Genomic DNA, 20,667 nt, shown 5'->3' with positions numbered 1-20,667 from the left:
GAAAAGGCCTTTCGGACTGACCAATAGCATTTCGCACAAAGCCACCAGACACTCGGGCCGGCGACATTATATGCTACATCTCCGTACTTGCGTTCGTGCCCTAACAAGGCTGGCCCTGAGCATGCAATTCGGACTTCTGTCCGACCAGGATAGTCAGCCTTAGTTGGACATAGCTCGACTCATGAAGCTTTCACCGATTGAACCGGCCATAGACCCTCGGCGATCTACGGTATAACAACACGCAAATGCGAAATGATATGAGATGACTTTGTCAACCCCTCTTCAGCATCGCAGGGAATGGTTAGCTACACGACAGTTCACTTTCCTTATATTGCCGGTCAAAAGAGGGGAAGGTCGCGGTCGTGAGGGACAAGTCGTTGACGACGAGGCAAAGATATGCATATAAAGGGACTCTGCGATGACGATCAAAGTGGCTCACAAGCTCTTTCGATATCTCAACTCTGCAAGCACAACACGATATCCACCTAGCGAATCGCCTACAAGATGACTATCGATTTCTCCCTTTCGCCAGAGCAGGCTGCTCTCAAGGCCTCTGCACGCAAGTTCGCCGAACAGGTGATTGCACCATGTCGTGCACAGTACCTTCAATTGCCCAATCAGTACGAGCGCTTCCGTGCTACTCGAGATGCCTATCGCCAAATGGTCGAGGGCGGATGGATCAAGATGCAAATCCCGGAAGAGTACGGCGGTACTCGTAAGAGTCTTGTCGATGTTGCCTTGGCATGCGAGGAGTTCTTCGCGCAGGACTCTAGCCTGCCAATCACTTGGTTGGTGGTTGGCCTTGGACTGGCTCCCATCTTCATGTAGTAAGTTGCACTGAACGCTGTTGTTGTGGCGACTTGAAGTCGACCACTGACAGACTGCAGTGGCACCGAGCAGCAGAAGAAGGAGTTCATCACACCCTTTCTGACTTGCAAGGGAACACCTCTGGCTGCGCTCGGCTTCTCCGAACCCACTGGTTCGGCCAATTGGCTGCAGAACGAAGGCGGTCGAGGTGTGCAGACCCTTGCACGCATTGAAGGAGGAGATGTGATCATCAACGGAGGAAAGATCTGGGCTTCCAACAGTGGAGGCGTAAGTGCAGAATCACTTATCCCTTGGCTCTACAGCTGACTTGATCCTTCAGTGGGACTTCAAAGGCCCCGAGCTTCTCTGCCTCGTGTGTCGCTTTGGGACTCGAGGTGCTCCAGCAGACACTATTGGAATTGTGGTCATCACTCGCGAAGAATTCGACGACCCAAGGAACGCCAATGCCTTCCGTGTTGGAGATGATATTGAAACTCATGGTAATTTCAATCTCACTTACGAGCCTGTCGTTTCGGCAAGTACTGACGAGCGGGCGTAGGATTCAAGGCCCATTCCGGACCACGCACACACTTCACCAACTTCCGTGTCCCAGTCAAAAACATCCTTGCCACTCCTGGCAAAGGTGCTATCGTCAACGTCGCTGCTTTCACCGAGTCTGCAGCGTTGGTTGGTGCCGGTGCAGCCGGACTGGTCAGTAACTCTGCCCCAATGGGTCCTGAGGAACACACGCTGACGCAGCAAGCCAGATGAGATCCTGCTTCGAACACACCCTCAAAATCGTCACGACCGAAAAGCGCGGCGGCTCCCGCCCTACAATCGAATATCAAAGCGTCGCAGACCTCCTCATCAGCATGAAAATGCGCCTCGAAACAACCCGCTATTTGACCTGGAAAGCTTGCGACTACCTCGACAAAACAGGCGAGGCTGAGTTAGCCTATCAAGCCAAAGTCTATGGCTCCGAGACGGCGATCCAATGTGTCTTGGAAGCCATGCAAGCAGTTGGAGTTACGGCCTACGATGTCGATCAACCATATGGTTTGATGATGGATGATGCGCTGTGCTTGCCACTGTTCGAAGGATCGAATGTGGGTATTCGAAAGCGTCAGATTCAGAAGATTTTGGCTACTGCTGGGTATGATCCTGACTCGACCGCGAGCAATACGAGCTGGAGCGAGGTGAGACAGGGATTCCCAAAGGGATTCTTGAAGTGTCATCTTTGATATCGTGGGCTTTAGTTTTGTGCGCTGTCATGCTTGTTTGATCCGAAAAGTCACCATTTGGTAAATCAACGACACTTTCTGTTATCGACCACCTTCATCGATATCCTATCAACCCTCACAAATCCCCTGAAACTTATCCCCTGCCACTAGAACAGCCTCTGTCGTCCCCTCCCTCCCCAACTCCACCAAAGTCTCCTCACTAGGCACATACCTCGGCCACCCATACTCCAGCAACCCCCTCTCAGGATCCCTCGCAAAAGCCGCCCAAGCACCCTGATAATACTCACTAACCCCCCTCTCCGCCTCCGTATCCTCACCTAACAAATCACTCGTCCCAAAAATCATCGGGATATCACTCGAATGATATGCTCCCAACCAAGGCAAAGGGTTCAGATTTAGCCATTCACCGAAATATCTCGTTCGCCAAACTGGAACTCCTAATGAAGATTTCGCCGCGGCGGCTTGGTCACCTGGACAGCTGAAACCAGAAGCGGAACGGAGATCGACTTCTGTTTGGTTGACGCCGCTGGGACCGGTGTAGGTTACGAGGGTGACGGCTTCGTTGTTTGTGGTGCTGTAGAGTGTTGGAATTTGGGCGAAGAGGCCGCGAGATTGCAGGTCTGTGTAGTTGGTGAAACGGGTTTGATTATCGGCTGCTGTGCTGAATGAGAGAGAGCGGCCTTTGTTGAGGGTGGAATTATATTCGTTGTAGACTTTGATGATGGCTTCGGCGTTGACTTTTTGCATGCATTGGAGTTCGGCTTCTGGGGAGGTTGTGTTGCCGCAGCCGACGAGGTTGGCGACGTAGGTGAAGTTGGAGCCGGTGGGGACGGGTCCGTTGGAGGCGACGCCGGATTGTGCGATGAAACCTTTGACGAGGGGGTCGAATGGGTAGGCGTATGAGTACATGTCGACGGAGCTACCTCCGGCTGATTGGCCGAAGAGGATCATCTGCTCAGGGTTTCCGCCAAAAGCATGGATGTTGGCATATGTCCACTCAACAGCTTTGCGCTGGTCCATCAGGCCGGGATTGAGGTTGCGGCCGTCAAGAGCTGCAGCACCAGGATATCCAAAGATGTTAACGCGGTAGCTATGACTTTCATTAGCGCGAGCAGAACTGACAAGAATGAAGAGTTCTCTTACTTCATCGCAACAACAATCACATTCTGATCAGCAGCCAACCGATCTCCATACTTATAAGGACTCGCCGCCCCACCAGAAGTATGCCCACCTCCGTGAATCCAAATCATGACTGGCAGATCATCGCCAGCCTTCGCATCTTTCGGAGCCCACACATTCACTGTCAAGCAATCTTCACTTTGGTTCTGACCCGGCGACAGCAGAAATCCAGTCAAGTACTCCGAGTATACCGTTGGCTGGCCATTGTTGTACTGTATGCAGCTAGGACCAAACCAAGTTCCGTTCTTGACCTCCGAGCTTGGGGCCTTGGTCACTGGAGGTCGAAAGCGCAAGTTACCAATAGGACGTTCCGCGTATGGTATGTTGCCAAAGAAATGCACAGCGGAATTGTTTGGCCAGACTGTTCCTTGCACAGCAAAGACATCTGTTTTGATCAGAAGCTCGTCATGAGGACTGTGGACTGGAGAGGAAGTGGCTGAGCTTAGCAAAGCAAGCAATGCCAACAGCGGTCGACTCAGTAGCTTCATATTGGGCAAAGGGAAGGCAGTAGTCCATCCATAGTATTCCCACCTCACGGCACGCTTTTATACAAACGCTTCCCCTCATCTCGCAAGTCATGCAATTTTGTCGCCGGTGCAATAGTCACCGGGCTTCCGAGGTTGAGGCGATTGTCAATGGTAAAGGTGCATTGTAGGGGTAAAGACTCTTCCATAGCTGTAACGAAATCTTGACAAGATGTGCAGATCCCCAGATTTGCTCCACATCCGCCGCCACACCATCGGTGGGGCGCATGGAGACCACTTAAGACAGTTTCGCTTGAATTTAGTCACACGTGCTATCGCAACAATGGCTGCTGGATACTTACCATGCACCTTGATCAGTGCATCAAAATTGGTCGTTCGCAACTGCATTTGCTCATAGCCATTGATGTTGAGGCGACTGCGCTCGATCGGGACCGATCAGGCCGTAGATTGATGTGCGGGGAACGTGACAGCAGTGAGATCTTGGAGGAAGAGGAATCATACGAACTGTTCATTGTCAGCCGAAGCCGGAATATGCAAACATCATGCTGATTAGAATTTTGTTAGATCGACGTTTGTCCCCACCCGGAGCCCATATATGATGCCGCTGAAATGTCAAACTCCATCCCGATGCTAATCTTGATGTTTCGTGTACAAAGCAAGACCGTATCTCTTCATGGTCACTGGCCGTTCGCTTACAATTGCGCAAAATAATTTGGAGGAAGGCGTCGGCAGCATCTACGCCGGTGCAATATTCTGTCTCCATCGCTCAATGGATGATGCTTGTGCCGGATTTGTGAATGCTGTACCATTCATGTTGGCAGTCATCGCAGGTTGACTGGGGAAGGCTTGTTGTTGTTGAGGTTGGTGGTACCCATACCCGCCGGTAAGTGCGTAGTACGCAGATGGGTTCACCGCCTGTTGCTGGTACTGTGGCATTGCAGGATATCCCATCATACTAGGTGGAGCACCGTAGCCGCTATAAGCCATGCCGGCTGTAGGGGAGGCAAAGTAGCCTTGGCCGCCAACATTCATGCCATACATGGGCATCGAGCCAGATGTTGGCAATCCTCCGCCCATGGCGTTGTGAGATTGTGGCTGGAAAAGTCCGTTAGCAGGCCGGCTCGGCTGCTGACCGAGAAGTCCACCAAAGCTCGTGGACCGGTTCATGGCAGCCGGCGAGAAGGTTGTATTTACGCCGCCCGTCGGCTTTGCGCCAACAAAGAGACCATTAGCAGGCCTGCTAGCCTCGTTGCCAATGAGCCCGTTCGACACATCGGCCGTTGCGCGTGGCCGAGAATCGACAAGTGGTTGGTTGAGATCGTAACTGGTTGTCCGAAGATTGCCAGCGATCAAATCTTGCTTCTGTTTCATTTGATGTTGCTGACTTGCATGCAACAGAGTGCCTTGCGCGGCCTCACTCTCGCGACTGACTTGACGAGATCCGACAGGGTTTCGAGACAGCAAGTTCGCCATGCTTGAGGAGGTGTGCAGAGTAGGTCGACTCTCGTTTCCTGGCGCCTGGCCAGATGCCTCACGCTCTTTCCTCAAACGCGCAGCGCGCTGCCCAAGCGTCTCGTTCTCCTCAACAGGAGGTTGTTCAGCTTGGTTGGCTTGCTCCTTCACTGTGGATTTATCAGAGGCAGTAGCGTCCGGGTTCGTGACTTGGAGGCCACCAAATTGTCCCAGTAGGTCATCGCTGAAGGTGCTGACTGGTCGTTTGCCGCCCTCCTGCACGTCCGAAATCGCAGCATCAAGTGCGAGCCTCCGTCGTCTCTGCCCCAAAGTTTCGCCCCCCTCGGCTTCGTCTTCGCTTGGCATGTCTAATTGACCAGCCAGGTGCAAGCGCGATGCCGATTGTCCTCTGTTGAGCGCGGGCGCATTTGGATTGAGCCGCTTTCTCCTATGCCCTAGCGGTTCATTCTCTTCCATTTCGCGCCGTTCCATGAGTCCCATCGGTCGGTCCCAGTCGCCCTCATTGCCCATCTTACGATGTGCGTTTCCACTCTTTGAAGGGAAGAGCATTCCTAATGGAACATCGTCTCGATCCTCATCACTGTCCTCGGGATTGCCCTGATGATCTTCCCATGCCAGCGCGATCTTCTTCTTTTTGCGCTTCTTTGCTTCAATGGCCTCGACCGCATCAAGTTGGAGCAGAGTACTATGCATGCCGTTCGGAAATGCGGTCGCGGCGGTTCGATTCCGCGACTTGAGCTGTGCTTTGCGTACTTGCAATTCTGCCAGTAGAGTGGTAGGCTGCGCAAACACAGGCTCTTCAATATCCCAATCTTCTCGTTCCTGTTGATCTCGGAAATCTTGATCGATTTGATCGCCCTCATCCAGTGCCTGTGCTGTCCGATGCAGGCTATCCGGGTCGTGACGATCAGTGTCATCTCCCACAGGGTGATCCACGTTGACCGCTTGATCAATAAGACCTGATTGCCTTCTGGAAGAGTTGCCAAGATCCTGCCGCGATGTACGCCTGGCGCGCTCTGCATCGTCCAGATCATCACCAGCGCTCATCTGGCCCATGCTCATTTGGCTTCGCCTCTTCCGTAGCTTATTGCCTCCCTCGTTGAAATCTAGCATACTGCCGCGACTGTGTGGACGAGCTCGATCATTTGTCTCGCCGTCCAAGTTCGTGCTGCTCCTCTTGAAAAAGTTTCCAATGCTGCTCTTCCGCCTCGCTTTCTTGTCACTCTTGGGAGATTCTTGCTTAATTTGATTCAACGTGGTGCTTGTGCTGCGTCGATTGTGCATCGGCTTCTCGGGAGCGTAGACAGTGCTGCGAACATCCCCGGCATACGGATGGTCTGTGAAGGCAGTCACAGGTGCATTGGCTGACGAGGCGAGGATGGCGTCCAAGGTTGCGACTGCTGACCCGTTCTGAACCTGGACATCGTGTGGCACTGATGAATGCTGGAAGAACATGGAAGCGCGCAGTTGGGGCGGCAGACTCTGTTGATTGACTGTGCTCATTCTCTGGTTGAGCATGCCTCTTGGATTTGCATCTTCATATGTAGTCGAGTGTGAACCCGAGCGAGCGCTTTTGGGTTCTCCCTGCTCTTCCTCGCCAATGCCCAAGGGAGGGATCCAAGGTGCCGACTCTCTGTTGGCCCGTGGCATGGCCTGTAGCATCTCCGAACGTCTCTTCGCCTGCACATGCGGGGGCGGTTGCTGTGACAGTCTCTTGGGCATATTCAGCATCCGCGGCACAGGTGCTGGGTAGTACACCATGTCTTCGCCTGGCGGCGGCGCTCCAAGGGCCATGGACATGGGTCGTCCGGAGGACATTGGCCTGCCCTGTCGTGGTGTTCGTAGCATTGACGCCATGTCTCCCAACGTGCCAGACGACGTCCGCGCAGAGACGCGCCTAATCTCGTGCCCCTCCTCATCGAGCTCGACATACTCCTCTGTATCAGGGTTGTAGTGCACGCCGTCGAAGTCTCGAAAAGCCAGCTCGGCCTCTTGGAAGGTGTCGGCCGAGTGCGGTCGTTCGATGGGATCGTGGTGATCCATGTTGGCTCGCTCTTGCTCTTGCACTTCGATGGGCGGACTGGGCGGGATGGTGGCGAGGGCTTCCTCGATCTGCCCCGCAATCAGGTCGTAGCGGCGGGCGAAGGAGGAGTGTGAGGTTTGGCGCGAGATGGCGTGTTCCTGCGAGTACAGCGAGGCGCTGCTGGGGGCCAGCGGACTGTCCAGCGGTCGTCCCTCTTGCAGAGGCTCAACGACGATGTGACCACGGCGCGACGACTTGGAGCCCGAGGCAGCGCGTTGGAGAGAGGCCTGAGTCCAGCTCGAGCCTGACCGGAGGCTGCCAATGGGCGAGGTAATGGGGGCGGCGACGGGAGAAGCGATGTGGCCCGCAGGCGAGTATCCTCCCCAACGCGCGTGGGTGTTGACGTCGACAATGCTGTTGGCATACGAGCTGGCACGGCTGCGGCCAGCGGTGGGGTGATGATTACTATTATTGAGCCTCCTGGACAGCGAGGTGCCTCTAGCAAACTCTCCCCCCTGGTGGCTGCTCTGGATGGAATTCTGCCGCGATGCACTTCGACTCGCGCTCCGCTCCCTCTCCCGTATCTTCCTGATCTCCTCCCCGATGTCGCTGCCGCCCGCCGACAGCTCCTCTGCGCTGCGTTCCAGCCGCGTGATGGCAATGCCTCCTTGCGCCGCATCGGGCAGCGGCGACTGCAGCCGCGCGTTGGACACTCGCCTCTCCATGGTCGCAGGTCGCGTGTGTGGAGGTGCCTGAGGCCCGGGGCACACGCCGAATTGCCCAATAGGGGATCGCAGGCGCGGTGAAAGGCTCTCACGACGGCACGGCGGCGTGCTGTCGTCGGTGTCGAAGGTCGATCAGAGGGGAGCTGGCGTCGACGAAGGATCCATGGGCCATGTTGCAGTGGGAGGAAAGCGTTACGGTGCGAGTTTGGCGCAGGCCATGTTTCGCACGTCCGTCGGTTTGCGTTGCTTGCTCGCCCACCACGCGACGCTTCAGCCTCACTTCCCTGCTGTCAATCACCCGCCCCGGCACTTTCCAACCGGCCGACAAGAGCAGAGGATCAGCCTTCGCGCGGGCAACAGATACGAGCTGCAAGTCTTCCCGAACCAGACGCTGCTGTCTGCTGGGCGGCGAGAAGGTATTTATATCCTCCAGCAGCCCGCCGTTGCAATCATGCTTTCTACGAGCATAGCTAGCACCGCAAGCACGACCTGTCTCTCGTCGCTTGTTCTTGCACCACGCTGGAACCTCTTCTCCGCCGCCGCGCACAGCGGGAGATGATGTGCGACAAACACCTGTCGGAGCACATAGGGGAGTCCTGGTTGCTTGTCGGATAGCGATTGCCTCCTCGCCCAATGGCTGCATGCTGACTCAAGCTTTCTGCCCGGCAGTGAAGGATGCACACGCTGCAGTAGCCCGCTGCGGCCAAGCCAATACTCTGCATACATTGTGCTCCTGCAGCACCACCCATCTGGCTTGCATCGAAGCGAGTCGTAGCCATCATCTTCGAATTTTCGTCCTCAGCATCACCACGGTCTGAGAAGTGTATCAAGACGTCTACGCATCTCTGAACATGGACATCCCTCTCGCCTCAAGAAACGGCTGGCCAGAGCGCCGAGACGTTTTCTGTTAAACTGAAACAAATACATGTCCACACCTTGCCCACCGGCCTCGCCTCCATATTCCGAATATTGCTCGCTGTCGAAATAGGGCAACGACCTGCTCCATGATAACTCGTCAGCATCGAAGATCGGCCAGCACTTCTGCACCCGATCAGCTTGCCGACTCCACGACCACCCGAAGCGTGCTAAGACAATGATCCACCGCAGCGCAATCTAGAGACACAAGGCCTGATGAGCACTCCAGCAGATGCAAGAGCGGAGTGACATCCAACGCCTTCCGGATCGTGGCTGACACTTGCGTTATCTGCGCAGCAGCAGACACAATGGGAAGCCTACATGCAAGTAAGATTACTGCTGATAAACAAGCAGCTACGTGCAGGAGGATCACCAGAGTCGCAATCATGGAAAGACGCCCACATCTGCCAGATATTGCCTGAAGACGGCCACCAAGCCAGCACGGCCGCGTTGCACGTCACGCAATTCGGATGCAGTTGTCCATAGTCCACGTACGGCAAGGCACAGAAACACCATGCAAATCATAAGCCGTGTCACTATTGTGTCTGCTGTGTTGCCTCGCGTGCGGCAGATCATGGCACTCTACAACGCCAAGACAACGAACAAGTGGGCTGCAATGACCACGCCAATTCTACAGTACACGATTTGCTCGTTCAGAGTGGACGCACAATGCTCACAAGCAGGTAAAATGCTTCCGCGCATCGAAAACCAGATCCGCGGAGGAGCTGTGGGATGAGGTCACGTTCACTAACTGACCACCTTAATCGGGTAGTTAGTCGGATCAAATAAGCCATTAGACGAGCGACCAAGTCAAGGAAAGTGTCGCTGATATGATGATACTGTAGCCGCAAAGGACAATGGCTTTGCCGAGGTGCGACCCTCGGTGAAGTCACAATGTCACAAACAAGTTTTGAGAATAATCGCTTGCTACCGTCGAAGGAACCTTTCACCATCCCACCATTCGTTGCCGTACGATCAATACTTGTACGAAACTGCTCTGCTTGCCCGTTCAGTAGCGCGTCGCTAGGGGAGCAGGAACTGAGAGAATCAGCTTCACAACTGCTACGCTGTGATACGTTGCCGCAAGACCAGACGCTACAAGACTGACTGTGCTTTCTCGTCGCTCGATGCTTCATTTCTGTGCGTTCCATTGCTCATTTCTTGCCTCTTGTCCTTCCGCCTGTCAACCTCATAAGACACTGTATGCAAGAAGCACCAGGCAAGATGATACAAAGCCACTCCGCGGGGACCGTCGGAACCAAAGAATACGCCGAGTGCGGAGCTACTTGCAAATATCGCGATGCTCGTTGCAGTCTTATGGAGAGACGTCTCGCCGGCGAGCAAGAGGAAGAGCGCGCCGATGACTACCAACTGCCAGCCATGCTAGACGTAGAACGTCAATCAACTTGACATGGACTAGATCTCGTTACATGTACTAACCTGCATGGTGGCTCTGTTGAGAGCAATATTCAACGTAGCGTCGCAACTATGGCTTCCTTCCCACCCAGGCGAGATCATCCAGTTGAAGAATTCCTTGGGATAGAATGCGCCATAGATTCCGAGTAAGATGCTGACGAGGCCGCGTGCTCGTAGAGTGAGTGCTACGTAGGCACCCATGATGGCGTTGATATGTGACGAGCAGATTGCGAAAGAGAAACAATCACTTCTTTATAGGTGTCACAAGAGCACACGCCGCAGTTGGAAGGCTGTGTACGCAGCGGTGCAGCTGGAGACCCTGAATACTGCACGCTGATCGATCCTTTTGGGTGCGACCAAGCAAGAGCTGATGGAGTGGAGGCCTTGGCGAATGTTCGGTCTCGAATTCAGAGGCCATTTGTGGATTTGTCTCTGCAGGAAGCGGAGCAGTGGGCTGTGTATTCGCCATGCCTGCACTTCTTATGCTGTTCTCCACGGAAGAATTGCTGGACAGCACATCTAGTCGCTCGGGGTGAGAGAGGGTGCCATTCCGGTGCTCGATAACTAGGCACGTCCACAGGAGTACAAAGATCCAACATCGCCTAGTTGTGGTCGTAGTCGAGTCCCGTCATCAAGAAAAGTGGTGTAAAATCAACTTTCGCTGGCAAAGACGGACGTATCTCAATCGGCATCGCTCATGTTCGCATCGCTCCCGTCTCTGCTTCTCTCAGACCCGCTGCGACTGTCTCTGTTGCCATTGGAGTGTCCGTTCTCTTGCACTTCTCCTTCACTGTTCTCACTGTTCTCAATGTGTTCCTCATCGTCCCGATCCAGCTCTTCTAGCTCATCCCCGAGGGCACTTTCTCTCGGCTCCAGCTTATCAGCATCCTCAAGCTGCAGTCGCGGGTTGATTTTGGGCAGTGTAGTAGCGCAGACTCTTGTCTTGTTTAACAGATCATCCATGAACTCATCCATATGTGTCAATGCCCATCCTTCTCTTGTGCGCCTCTTCAGCTTCCTGCTATCCGCGAGATATGGCTCGAGCGTTGCATAGACCTCTTCGTCCTTCTCCCACGCCAATCGAATGTAAAAAGCTGCCAAAGCTCGGAGGTACTTGAACTCTTCGCCTGCTTTCTCGAGGTAGAAGGTGATGATCTCGCGCTCCGGAAGAAGTTGCAAAAGCTTGAATGCCAGGCACAAGAATGGCGTCGGTTTCTGCGCAACACCGTATGTCCCGCCGATGAAGGTCAACTCTACTGCGCGATCAAGCAGAGTTGCAGCGTTGAGGCCAAAGCATTGCTCTTTCCAGTAGTACGAATCGACAATGCGGTCGCGAACGGGCTTTTCGAAGAGTTTGAGCGGGTTGTCGCCGCGGACTAACGTGCCCGTATACCCTCGCTCATCGAGCGCGCGTTTCGCGTCGGCCTGATGTGCCATCCTTGCCAACAGAGAGAACACGAGCTGCGTCACCAGAGAGACTCAATTGTTGGCAGCGAAGAACTTTAGTCGTCGATGCGATTCATGTGAAGGTCTTGGCGTTGCCATGTCCGACAGCATATTGACAACTCTATTTATCCGTGTCCCACTTTCGTCACGCTTAATGCTCGAGGAGACCATGCAGCTAACCGTGGCACAAGAAATATCTACCAGCATTCTTATCATTACTGTCCACTTCGGAATGCAGAAATGAGACTACTGCTGACACAAGCACAAGTCTCGGTAGCTCTCTCTTCCACCATTGTTGTTTTCTTCACTCTGCTACTCTTTCTCTCTGGATACGTGCTTCAGCAACGGACTGTCAAGGGACTGCAGGAGGCATTGAAACCTCGCATTCCGCAGCGACCGGCATCGTTGCAGGATGAGCCCGAGTTCGTGGAACTGCACCGGTCGCGGCTGTTTGGGAGAGATGGAGGTGCGAAGATAATCAAGACAGATTACGACCGAGATGTTCACACGTCGGATGCTCAACGACTCGATTGGAACAGGCTGGCACATGTGCAACTCGTGCAGCGACACCATGACCTTTGCGCTGCTATCATGGTGCTGGCAGGGTTACACGAGATGAGAAGTCCGGCAAAGAGGATTCTCATGATACCGAGTGCGTGGGTGCAACAGAAGAAGAAGGGGGAGAGCGAGGACCCATACCTCGACAGCACGAGAAGACTATTGAGACTAGCGCATAGACGGTATGGAGTCTTGCTACAGCCAATGGAGCCCATACGGAGCAATGAAGAGGAGGGAGATGTATACTCGCTGGCGAGTGCATATCAGCTCTACGGCAGCATCGACCGCATACTCGCGATAGAAACGCCAGGACTGGTGCTCGATGCAGAACCTCTCGATGCACTACTGGGCTTCACCGAACCTTCGCCCTTCGTCATGCTGCACGATACTGTCAAGAACGACAACATACATTCAGAAGACTTGTTCCTCATACAACCTTCGAAACCGACGTACGCCCGATTGAACGCAACGCTCGAGACACCGGAGTACACCAGCTACCACGACACATACCTCTCATCCCTGTTCTCAGAGCCAGTACTTCTGGACTCGAGTACGGATACCGGAGCACTAATCCGCTCCATTGGCACACTGCACGATGTGGCAGCAGAATCAGAGTTCAATCAAACGGCATACCTGGACAATGTCGCATACATTCGTTTTTCAGATCCGAAATTGCCTGGTCCACAGTACGATGTGCCTTTTGCGATGAAGCGGGAAGCACGTCCGAAGCACAAAGATGCGGATTGGGCGTATACGAAGTTGTATGGCGAATATGCACAAAAGCGTATGGATATCTGCGGGCTGGACCTGGAGAGTTGGCGGCCGGAGTGATAGTCTTTTGATGAAGCGAAGGCGTTTGGGATTGATACCAGGTTGTAAATGCAAGAAGGATAGAATGGTACAAATCACGACAGCTTGTTCACGAGCTGTGAAGCAGCGTGCCATAGACATGAATAAACCATACCCAAGAGGATCTGAAACCAGACTCTCAAATGGTAGCAAATGCCAAGAATCACTTCTTGGACGTACGTCAACTTCAGCTTCGCCATGTCTTGGAGACGAAAGCTTATCATGCCACGTGCTCAATTGCTGCATCAGTGTAGGAGCACTTCAATGCCAAGCAAGAGGGACAAGATCTAGATAGGGAATCTTTTCTGCCACCTTCACAGTGGCGGTTCAGAGCGGCTTTTGACATACAGTAGCAGCCATGGCCAGATCATCAAGTCCTTGCGCACCAAACGACTTGCGAAAGCCTCCATGAAAAGAGGAGGCGCCTTCATGCGGATGCAAAACTGAACAAAATCGACAAGATGTCAGCGACCGGCGGGAAGAAGTCCTGGGTCACAAAGACCGGGAACCAGTTCCGTAAAAATGGAACACTTCGTCCAGCTCGACTCCTCCAGCAAGACGTCAAACAATACCTTCAGCGATGGCCTACAGACTGGTCGATCTTCAATCAACTCGTGCTTGCCAGCGCTGTGTACGTCTTCTTCACAAACTTGTTGCCCGGCATCACTTTCGCTTCCGATCTCTTCCAACGGACAGGCCAAAATTGGGGTACGATTGAGATAGTTTTCGGCACTGGTTTATGCGGCATCATCTTCAGTCTCTTCTCATTACAGCCATTGGTCATTCTGGGCATTACTGGTCCTTTTACGGTGCTTGCTGAGAATATATACAAGCTATGCGCAGAAACCTTTCAGGTGGACTTCCTCCAGTTTATGGCTTGGACTTTGATACATTCGGGGTGGATGCATATCCTCTTGGCTGTTTTCAATGCCCATGACTGGACTATGCTCTACGTGACGGAGTTCAGCTGCGAGATATTCAGTTTGCTGAATAGTATCATCTACTTCCACAAGGCTGTACAGGAGTTAGAGCGAGCCCACAAGACATTGGACCAAGCAGCATTCCTGTACGCAATCATTGGGGCGGTGGGGACGTTCATGCTCGCACTGTTTCTGAGTACTGCAGAACGCTGGCCTCCGATTATCCACAAGTACTTCCGCATGGGTCTTCGAGAATACGCGGCGGCGATAAGCATCATCTTCTTCATCGGCATACCGTACGCAGGTGACCTCAAGTCAGTGAACAAGGACACCCTCTACACATCCAGCGAAAGGTTCCGTCCAACTCGCCCAGGACGAGACAACTTCTACGTCCCATTCTGGCAGCTATCTGCACCCTGGGTCTTCGCCGCCATGATCCCTGGCTTCATCATCACAGTCCTCTTCTTCTTCGACCACGAAATCAGCAGCATAATCTGCACAATTCGTCGCTACGGCATCCGTAAACCAACCGGCTACGCCCAAGACATAGTCCTTCTGGGCTTGACCACCGCCCTCTGCGGCATCCTCGGCATCCCACCAGCCAACGGGCTCCTCCCACAAGCGCCCCTCCACTCCGAAAGCCTCCTACACTCCGACCCCTCAGAAACCACCACCGAAATCATAATCGACAAACACGGCATCGAACACGAAATCCAAACGCCCGCCCAACGTGTCCACGAACAACGTTGGTCTCACTTCCTCCACGCAGCCGCAATCCTCGCCTTCATCGCTCCACCCCTCCAACTCGTCCTCGGCTTGACCCCAACTTCCGTCCTCGCAGGCCTCTTCCTCTTCATGGGTCAACAATCTCTCTCCGTAAACCCAATCCTGGACCGAACATTCCAACTTTTGACTCCACCTTCTGACCTCCCACCTCTGCCAGAGAAAATAAAATCTTGGTGGCAGATACACACTTATACTTTGTTCGAGATTTTGATGGCTGTGGTGATTTTTATTGTGACGTTAACGGTTGCTGGACCGGCGTTTCCGTTGATAATTGCGGCGCTTGTGCCGTTTAGGTTGTTGGTTATGGGGAGGATTTGGTCGAAGGATGTTTTGAGGTTTGTGGATCGGTGGGCTTGTAGGGAGGGGACGCCGGAGGATGAGGGGCCTCCGGGGAGAGGGGATGGGGGCGATGCGGTGCTACAGGCTACTGCGGTGCAGGATGTGGAAAGTGGAGTGGTGAATGAGAAGAGTGCTGTGGTTTCGAGTGCTGACAACGGTATTGAGCGGCGTGATTTTCGTGAACGATAGATGAATAGATGAAAGTCATGTGTAGAGCTGGGTCTTCCGTCCTGATGTACATCTTTCTTATTGTTACATGTGTGTTTGTACAGATAGTCGCGAGAAGGCTAGGCATAATCGCCTCTCATCTCGTTGACGATGTTTCGTTGTCGCTGCGCACTCATCCTCTCGAAGCGATCAACAACCATCGTGAATGTTCCTCTGCCCGCAGTCAGGCTTCGAAGATGTTTCAAATACCCTACCATCTCCTTCAGAGGGACTCTTGCCACAATCTGTCGCATGCCCGATCCTCCTGTGCCCACATTCCCCTTCAATGAAGTGCTGCTGCCTGCGAAAGGATCCGGGGGAGTGTATATGCGAGCCACATCAATGTCTGGAGAAGACGTGTCTTGCTCGTCAGCGCCGAGAGACACGACGGAACCTCCACGCGCCGAAGAAATGTCGTGCACGACTGAGCCCAGCGAGTCTTCGTCTACCGAAATCGTGACCAACATGACGGGTTCCATCATCACGGTCTCGGAGGATGTAGCACTGGATTTTAAGGCAGATTGCGTCGACAAGCGTGCTGCAGAAGAAAGTGCCGACGGCGTCGTGTTCGGGAAGATGTGTCGCGCTGGGTCGAAGGTGAGGTTGATAATCGTGGAATGCAGCGGGTAGCCATGAGTTGGACCTCGCGCCAGCGCTGCTGATACACCGTGACGGAGAGCCTGAAGAATCACTGGGAGCGGTAATTCCTCCGGCAGACCAGGTTGCTCCTCTTCTATTGGAGAGCCATCGTGTTGCAGAGTAGGCGTCGATATGACGAGATAATTCTCGTCGTGCATCTCGAAAATATGCGTATGCCTGCCGTTCTCCTGTGTTGGCTGTTCGTGAGCGTGCTCAACCGCAGCCGTACAGGCTGCCTTTGCGCTCTTACCGCCAATGTCACGATCGTAGGTTTCTGTAGCAGCTCCACTAGCATCCGTGATTGCTTCCCTGTAGCCGATCTCGATATTACCGATGCGAGCTTTGGCTTTGAAGTCGTTCACCAGTCTGTCGCGGGCAATCTCGAGGTGCAGCTCGCCCATGCCGGACAGGTGGGTCTGACCACTCTCCTCATCAACAGACACATGCAGGCTGGGATCTTCACGGAGCAGCAGTGCCAACGACTCTGTGATCTGCTTTTGTTCGGAGAGGCTGTTCGGCTCTACGCTGACAAAGAACACTGGCGGAGGTATATTAATCGGCCGCAGTTGCAACGTGCTGACTGGTGGCGGAGGTCCAGTCTTGGGGTTGGCTCCTTGGTACGAAATGATAGTGTCGCCGGTCCTTGCAAATTTTAGGCCCGGAATGACCCCAATTTGCCCGGCAGGAATGGAGTCGATATCGACCGCATCGTTCGCGTACATCTTCAGCAGCCTCTGAGGTCGTTCGATATTCATGAGGTTCGTGTTCCACAAGGCGGCATTACGGTTGACTGCACCAGAGTAGACACGCACATAGACCAGGACTCCACGTTTGGCATCTGCAACAACCTTGAATGCTAGAGCACAGGCTTCCAGCTTCTGAAGCGACATGGCAGCCTGTTTCTTACTCAAAGCTTTGCCAGACGTTTTGCGGCTCTCGCTGGCTTCGACCACGAGTTTGCCGGACAAGAACGCGCCAAGTCCACCTTTGGTAGTCGCAGCAAGACTGACCTCAGGATCTGGTCTTTCCTCCGGAAAAGGTAGAAGGTCCACTACCGCGTCCAGGAGAGGTTGTACGCCAACATTTCTGAAGCTGGCTCCTGCAAAAACTGGGGCTACTTGCTGTGGATGCTGCAAGACGCACCTCCGCAACGATTCAATGATGTCGGTGGCACTGATAGCCAGGTGATCTTCGTCGGTTTCCAGATATTTCTCCACCATCTCGTCGTCATGCTCGGACAGCCGCTCTACCAGTGCTATGCGCGCCTTTTCGAGCTCCGATGCCAGGTTTGGGTCTTCTTTGGACAACTGCTCAAGGTCGAAGACGGCGATATTCTTGCCATCGCCGCCTTCAGCATATTTAAGGCCCTTGAGTCCGATCACGTCGCCGACGCCTTGCAATCGCCCATCAGCAGTCCACCAGGGAATGCCGCATACTGCAGGCCATGCACCTAATCTCAATCCGATCTCCTTGACTGTCCGGGAAAATGCCGCACCATCTCGGTCGAGCTTGTTGACAAAAATGATCTTGGGAATCGCGTAAACTGAAGCTTGAGCCCAAACCTTCTCAGTCTGGGCTTCGACGCCAGCGACTCCGTCTAGAATGCAGACAGCGCCATCCAGAACTCGTAGTGAGCGTAGTACTTCGAAAGTGAAATCCGCGTGTCCAGGTGTGTCGATTAGATTAATGTTATGTGGTACTGAAGACCTGGGCATGCCCGGCTTGAGAGTCTGCAACTTGTCCTCTGCGGATGGTGGCCATGAGAACGAAATGGCCGCCGACTGGATTGTGATGCCTCGAGCTCGTTCAGCGGGCAAGAAGTCCGTTACTGTGCTGCCTTCGTCGACATCTGCAACGCGTCAGATATACAAACCTCGAGCGCCGCAACACGCAGCAGGCCGTCCATTGCTTTTTCTTCCTGGAAATGAATAGAGAGCAGATCCTACCTCCTATGCGTCGCGTGAAGCCGCTATAGTAGAGCATGCGCTCCGTAGTTGTTGTTTTACCCTACCTTGCGTGAGAAAGTGGTCCGACTTCTAGATTCAGCATTACATACAGCATCAATATGGGCAATGATACCGATGTTTCGCGTTCGCAATGCGGCCCCATCTTGTGTTGCCTGCGCGCTACGTGCAAGCGAGCTCGTATATGATCGGACATGTTTGAGGTCGGCGCCGCATGCGCGTGCAAGGTGCTGTCTACGCAGCCATGATGCCCGCATCACCCTCGCAGAGATGTGATGGACAGGCCAGGGCGGTAAAAGGAAAGGAGCTGCTGCCGGTACGCGAGTCGAAGGACGAGACGAGAATCACACAGGGAGAGTTTGCCGTCGTGTTCTGCTTCTCCATCACCCAACCCATGTCGTCGGTGCTCGCTTCCGAGAGCACCGTGATCCACCACCACCATTCCTTCCACGATGAACACCCACGACTACGACAGCCCGACTCCAGGCAGCTCTTCCAACGCCGCCGGCAAACAAAAGGTCGCGGATCCGCCCACACTATTTCGCTTCCAGCGCCGACAATCAGAACGATATTTCTTGGAGACCGAGTACCGCGAATCCGAGCACACGCCCACGATGGAGTATCCCAGCGGACAGAGCCCATGGGCCTCGTCGCCCGAAGCGAGTCGCCAGAGCTTTGGTGACGACACACTACCTCGAGAAGACCTGCCTGCGCCGGCAGTACAGATGCCCGACAACGAGCACGAACATGCGAATGGAGAGGGCTGGTCTTCACAAGCGCAGCAGAGTCAATGGCAACAGCAGCAGCCGCAGCCTGAGCAGCAACCTCAGCAACAGCAAGCGCCGCAGCAGCGTGTGGGCTCAGGTGAGGAGAATAGGAGACCCAACTCGGCCAGATACCACAATGTACAGCCACCGCAGCAGCAACGACAACATGTGCCTCAGTACAAGCTGCAAGCCAAGATTACAGGCCTGGAGAGGTCCGACAAGAAAGATCCCATCTTGCGGTTCGATGTCTATGTATGTCGGACATGCTAGACTGGTCACGAGCTGTTACTGACTGTCCTCCAGACCAACCTGCCTAAATTCCGAACAACACAATTCCGTGACATTCGCCGCAAGCACTCCGAGTTCCAGAAGCTAGGAGCTCATCTGATCGCCTCAAATCCTGAGGCGCTTGTACCTGCAGTCCCACCCGGGTCATCGAGCGCTGGAATGGGGACGGATGAGGATGAGAAGATCACAAAGAAGGCTCTGCAGCGATGGTTAGACGTCATCTGCTCGAACGACGTTCTTATGAGGGACGAAGAAATGGTCTTCTTCGTGGAGAGCGACTTTGGATACAGCCCAGTAGTGCGCAAAAAGCAGGCAGCGACAGGCATGAGGAGGAAAGTGCTCAAACAATTCGCACCACCTCCGGACGACACACCTGAATTGCTTGAAAGCAGGCCAATCGTCAAGGCTTTCTACCTGGGTTCCATGGATGCGCAGCAGAAAGTCGACAAGGTTGTCAAAAGCAGACGAGGTAAGACTACATCATGCAACAGTTGGTCCTTCTCATACTAACCCTGTGCAGCACTCGGTACAGCAGAGTCGGATCTTGGCACGAAAGTGGCGGCATTATCCAATAACGAGCAGCACAATGGCCTTGCAAATGCATACCGAAAGCTGGGAAAGGTTGTACAGAATACTGGAGACTTTCACTCAGCTCAGGGCACAGCAGAGGCTACGACGCTTTCGGACCCACTTGCATACCACAGCAGTGATGCTTTTATCGTGAAGGAAACGCTCACGAACCGTCACATCCTCCTCCGGGAACTGGCACAAGCGCAGAATGCCACGCGCAGCAAGTTGCAGTCTGCAGATCGACTAAAAGCCAGCTCCAGTGTAAAGCGCGACAAAGTGGACGAGGCTATCTCGGCCTTGGACGAGGCAAGGAGCCACGAGGCATATCTGCAACAGAAGACACAACGCGTAACGCAGAATCTGGTTCTCGAGAAACGCAAGTGGTTTGCCCGAACGGCAGCAGAAATGAGGACGGCAGTGCGCGAATACGTGATCCGAGAGATTGAGGCCGAGCGCCGGACGCTCGCCACGCTTGAGCAAGTCCGTCCTGAAGTGCGCAATATCGACGCATCAGGAGGTCTTAGTAGGCTTGGACGGGAAGCGCATCCTGTCGTGCGACGCTCTAGTATGGCTTCCAGCCAAGGTCCCAAAGGCGACGCTTGGTCTGGTGTACCTCGCCGTCCAGATGGCCTAAACAGGAGCATCAGTGGCAGCTTTGCCCCCGGCGTGCCTGGTGCGGTACCAGAAGAGGGCGAAGAGGATACTGTTGAAGGAAATAGGAAGCGTGCAACAAGTTCGGCCAGCAGCCTGGGCAAGTTGGCAGAGGACGATGATGATGACAGGATCGATGCGCGGAATGCAGCAAGTCGACTAGCACAGACTACGTTCTGACCGCGATGCCGTGCGGAGATAAAGGTGCGATGACGACTGGGAACGCCGGGTAGACCTAATGATAGCGCAAGCGTTGCATGTATGATCAGGAGACAACCGCATTTCTTCTTGTATATATTGTTGTAGTGCTACGTGGACTTCGACACATGTATTGAGCGGAAGGCACGTGCAGGAACGTCGCTTACGACTGATAACGCGGATTTGTAGCCGAGGCCGGAGCAATGCACTCTACTTTGGCC

General features: G+C 54.0%; 10 protein-coding genes across 10 annotated transcripts; 4 read left to right on the top strand and 6 right to left on the bottom strand.

Moving 5' to 3' along the window:
• Window positions 1-504: 504 nt before the first annotated feature.
• RHO25_009738 (uncharacterized protein) lies at window positions 505-2,048 on the top strand (the record flags this gene model as incomplete). The annotated part of the gene is made up of 5 exons (XM_023601266.1): window positions 505-827; window positions 888-1,095; window positions 1,148-1,307; window positions 1,367-1,518; window positions 1,575-2,048. 5 exons carry the CDS (start codon window positions 505-507, stop codon window positions 2,046-2,048), a joined length of 1,317 nt encoding a protein of 438 aa, XP_023453597.1.
• A 108-nt stretch (window positions 2,049-2,156) lies between these two features.
• Window positions 2,157-3,715, bottom strand: RHO25_009737 (uncharacterized protein; the record flags this gene model as incomplete). The annotated part of the gene is made up of 2 exons (XM_023601265.1): window positions 2,157-3,138; window positions 3,192-3,715. The coding sequence occupies 2 exons, from the start codon at window positions 3,713-3,715 to the stop codon at window positions 2,157-2,159; spliced, it is 1,506 nt and encodes a 501-aa protein (XP_023453598.1).
• Window positions 3,716-4,447: 732 nt separating this feature from the next.
• RHO25_009736 (uncharacterized protein) lies at window positions 4,448-7,933 on the bottom strand (the record flags this gene model as incomplete). The annotated part of the gene is made up of 1 exon (XM_023601264.2): window positions 4,448-7,933. The coding sequence occupies one exon, from the start codon at window positions 7,931-7,933 to the stop codon at window positions 4,448-4,450; it is 3,486 nt and encodes a 1,161-aa protein (XP_023453599.1).
• Window positions 7,934-8,021: 88 nt separating this feature from the next.
• Window positions 8,022-8,576, bottom strand: RHO25_009735 (uncharacterized protein; the record flags this gene model as incomplete). Its single annotated transcript, XM_065603210.1, has 1 exon — window positions 8,022-8,576. The coding sequence occupies one exon, from the start codon at window positions 8,574-8,576 to the stop codon at window positions 8,022-8,024; it is 555 nt and encodes a 184-aa protein (XP_065459282.1).
• Window positions 8,577-9,943: 1,367 nt separating this feature from the next.
• On the bottom strand, window positions 9,944-10,465 carry RHO25_009734 (uncharacterized protein; the record flags this gene model as incomplete). Its single annotated transcript, XM_065603209.1, has 2 exons — window positions 9,944-10,231; window positions 10,289-10,465. 2 exons carry the CDS (start codon window positions 10,463-10,465, stop codon window positions 9,944-9,946), a joined length of 465 nt encoding a protein of 154 aa, XP_065459281.1.
• Window positions 10,466-10,945: 480 nt separating this feature from the next.
• Window positions 10,946-11,701, bottom strand: PRP38 (U4/U6-U5 snRNP complex subunit prp38; the record flags this gene model as incomplete). The annotated part of the gene is made up of 1 exon (XM_023601262.2): window positions 10,946-11,701. The coding sequence occupies one exon, from the start codon at window positions 11,699-11,701 to the stop codon at window positions 10,946-10,948; it is 756 nt and encodes a 251-aa protein (XP_023454029.1).
• Window positions 11,702-11,950: 249 nt separating this feature from the next.
• Window positions 11,951-13,099, top strand: RHO25_009732 (uncharacterized protein; the record flags this gene model as incomplete). Its single annotated transcript, XM_023601261.2, has 1 exon — window positions 11,951-13,099. One exon carries the CDS (start codon window positions 11,951-11,953, stop codon window positions 13,097-13,099), a length of 1,149 nt encoding a protein of 382 aa, XP_023454152.1.
• A 479-nt stretch (window positions 13,100-13,578) lies between these two features.
• Window positions 13,579-15,351, top strand: RHO25_009731 (uncharacterized protein; the record flags this gene model as incomplete). The annotated part of the gene is made up of 1 exon (XM_023601260.1): window positions 13,579-15,351. One exon carries the CDS (start codon window positions 13,579-13,581, stop codon window positions 15,349-15,351), a length of 1,773 nt encoding a protein of 590 aa, XP_023454151.1.
• A 98-nt stretch (window positions 15,352-15,449) lies between these two features.
• Window positions 15,450-18,229, bottom strand: MEF2 (Ribosome-releasing factor 2, mitochondrial; the record flags this gene model as incomplete). The annotated part of the gene is made up of 3 exons (XM_023601259.2): window positions 15,450-17,857; window positions 17,955-18,015; window positions 18,065-18,229. The coding sequence occupies 3 exons, from the start codon at window positions 18,227-18,229 to the stop codon at window positions 15,450-15,452; spliced, it is 2,634 nt and encodes an 877-aa protein (XP_023454150.1).
• A 195-nt stretch (window positions 18,230-18,424) lies between these two features.
• On the top strand, window positions 18,425-20,428 carry RHO25_009729 (uncharacterized protein; the record flags this gene model as incomplete). The annotated part of the gene is made up of 3 exons (XM_023601258.2): window positions 18,425-18,991; window positions 19,043-19,496; window positions 19,548-20,428. The coding sequence occupies 3 exons, from the start codon at window positions 18,425-18,427 to the stop codon at window positions 20,426-20,428; spliced, it is 1,902 nt and encodes a 633-aa protein (XP_023454149.1).
• Between the last annotated feature and the right edge of the window lie 239 nt (window positions 20,429-20,667).

The sequence above is a fragment of the Cercospora beticola genome, chromosome 6, assembly GCF_033473495.1.
Source record: "Cercospora beticola chromosome 6, complete sequence".
NCBI lineage: Eukaryota > Fungi > Ascomycota > Dothideomycetes > Mycosphaerellales > Mycosphaerellaceae > Cercospora > Cercospora beticola.
This window is presented reverse-complemented; position numbering and strand designations above follow the sequence as displayed.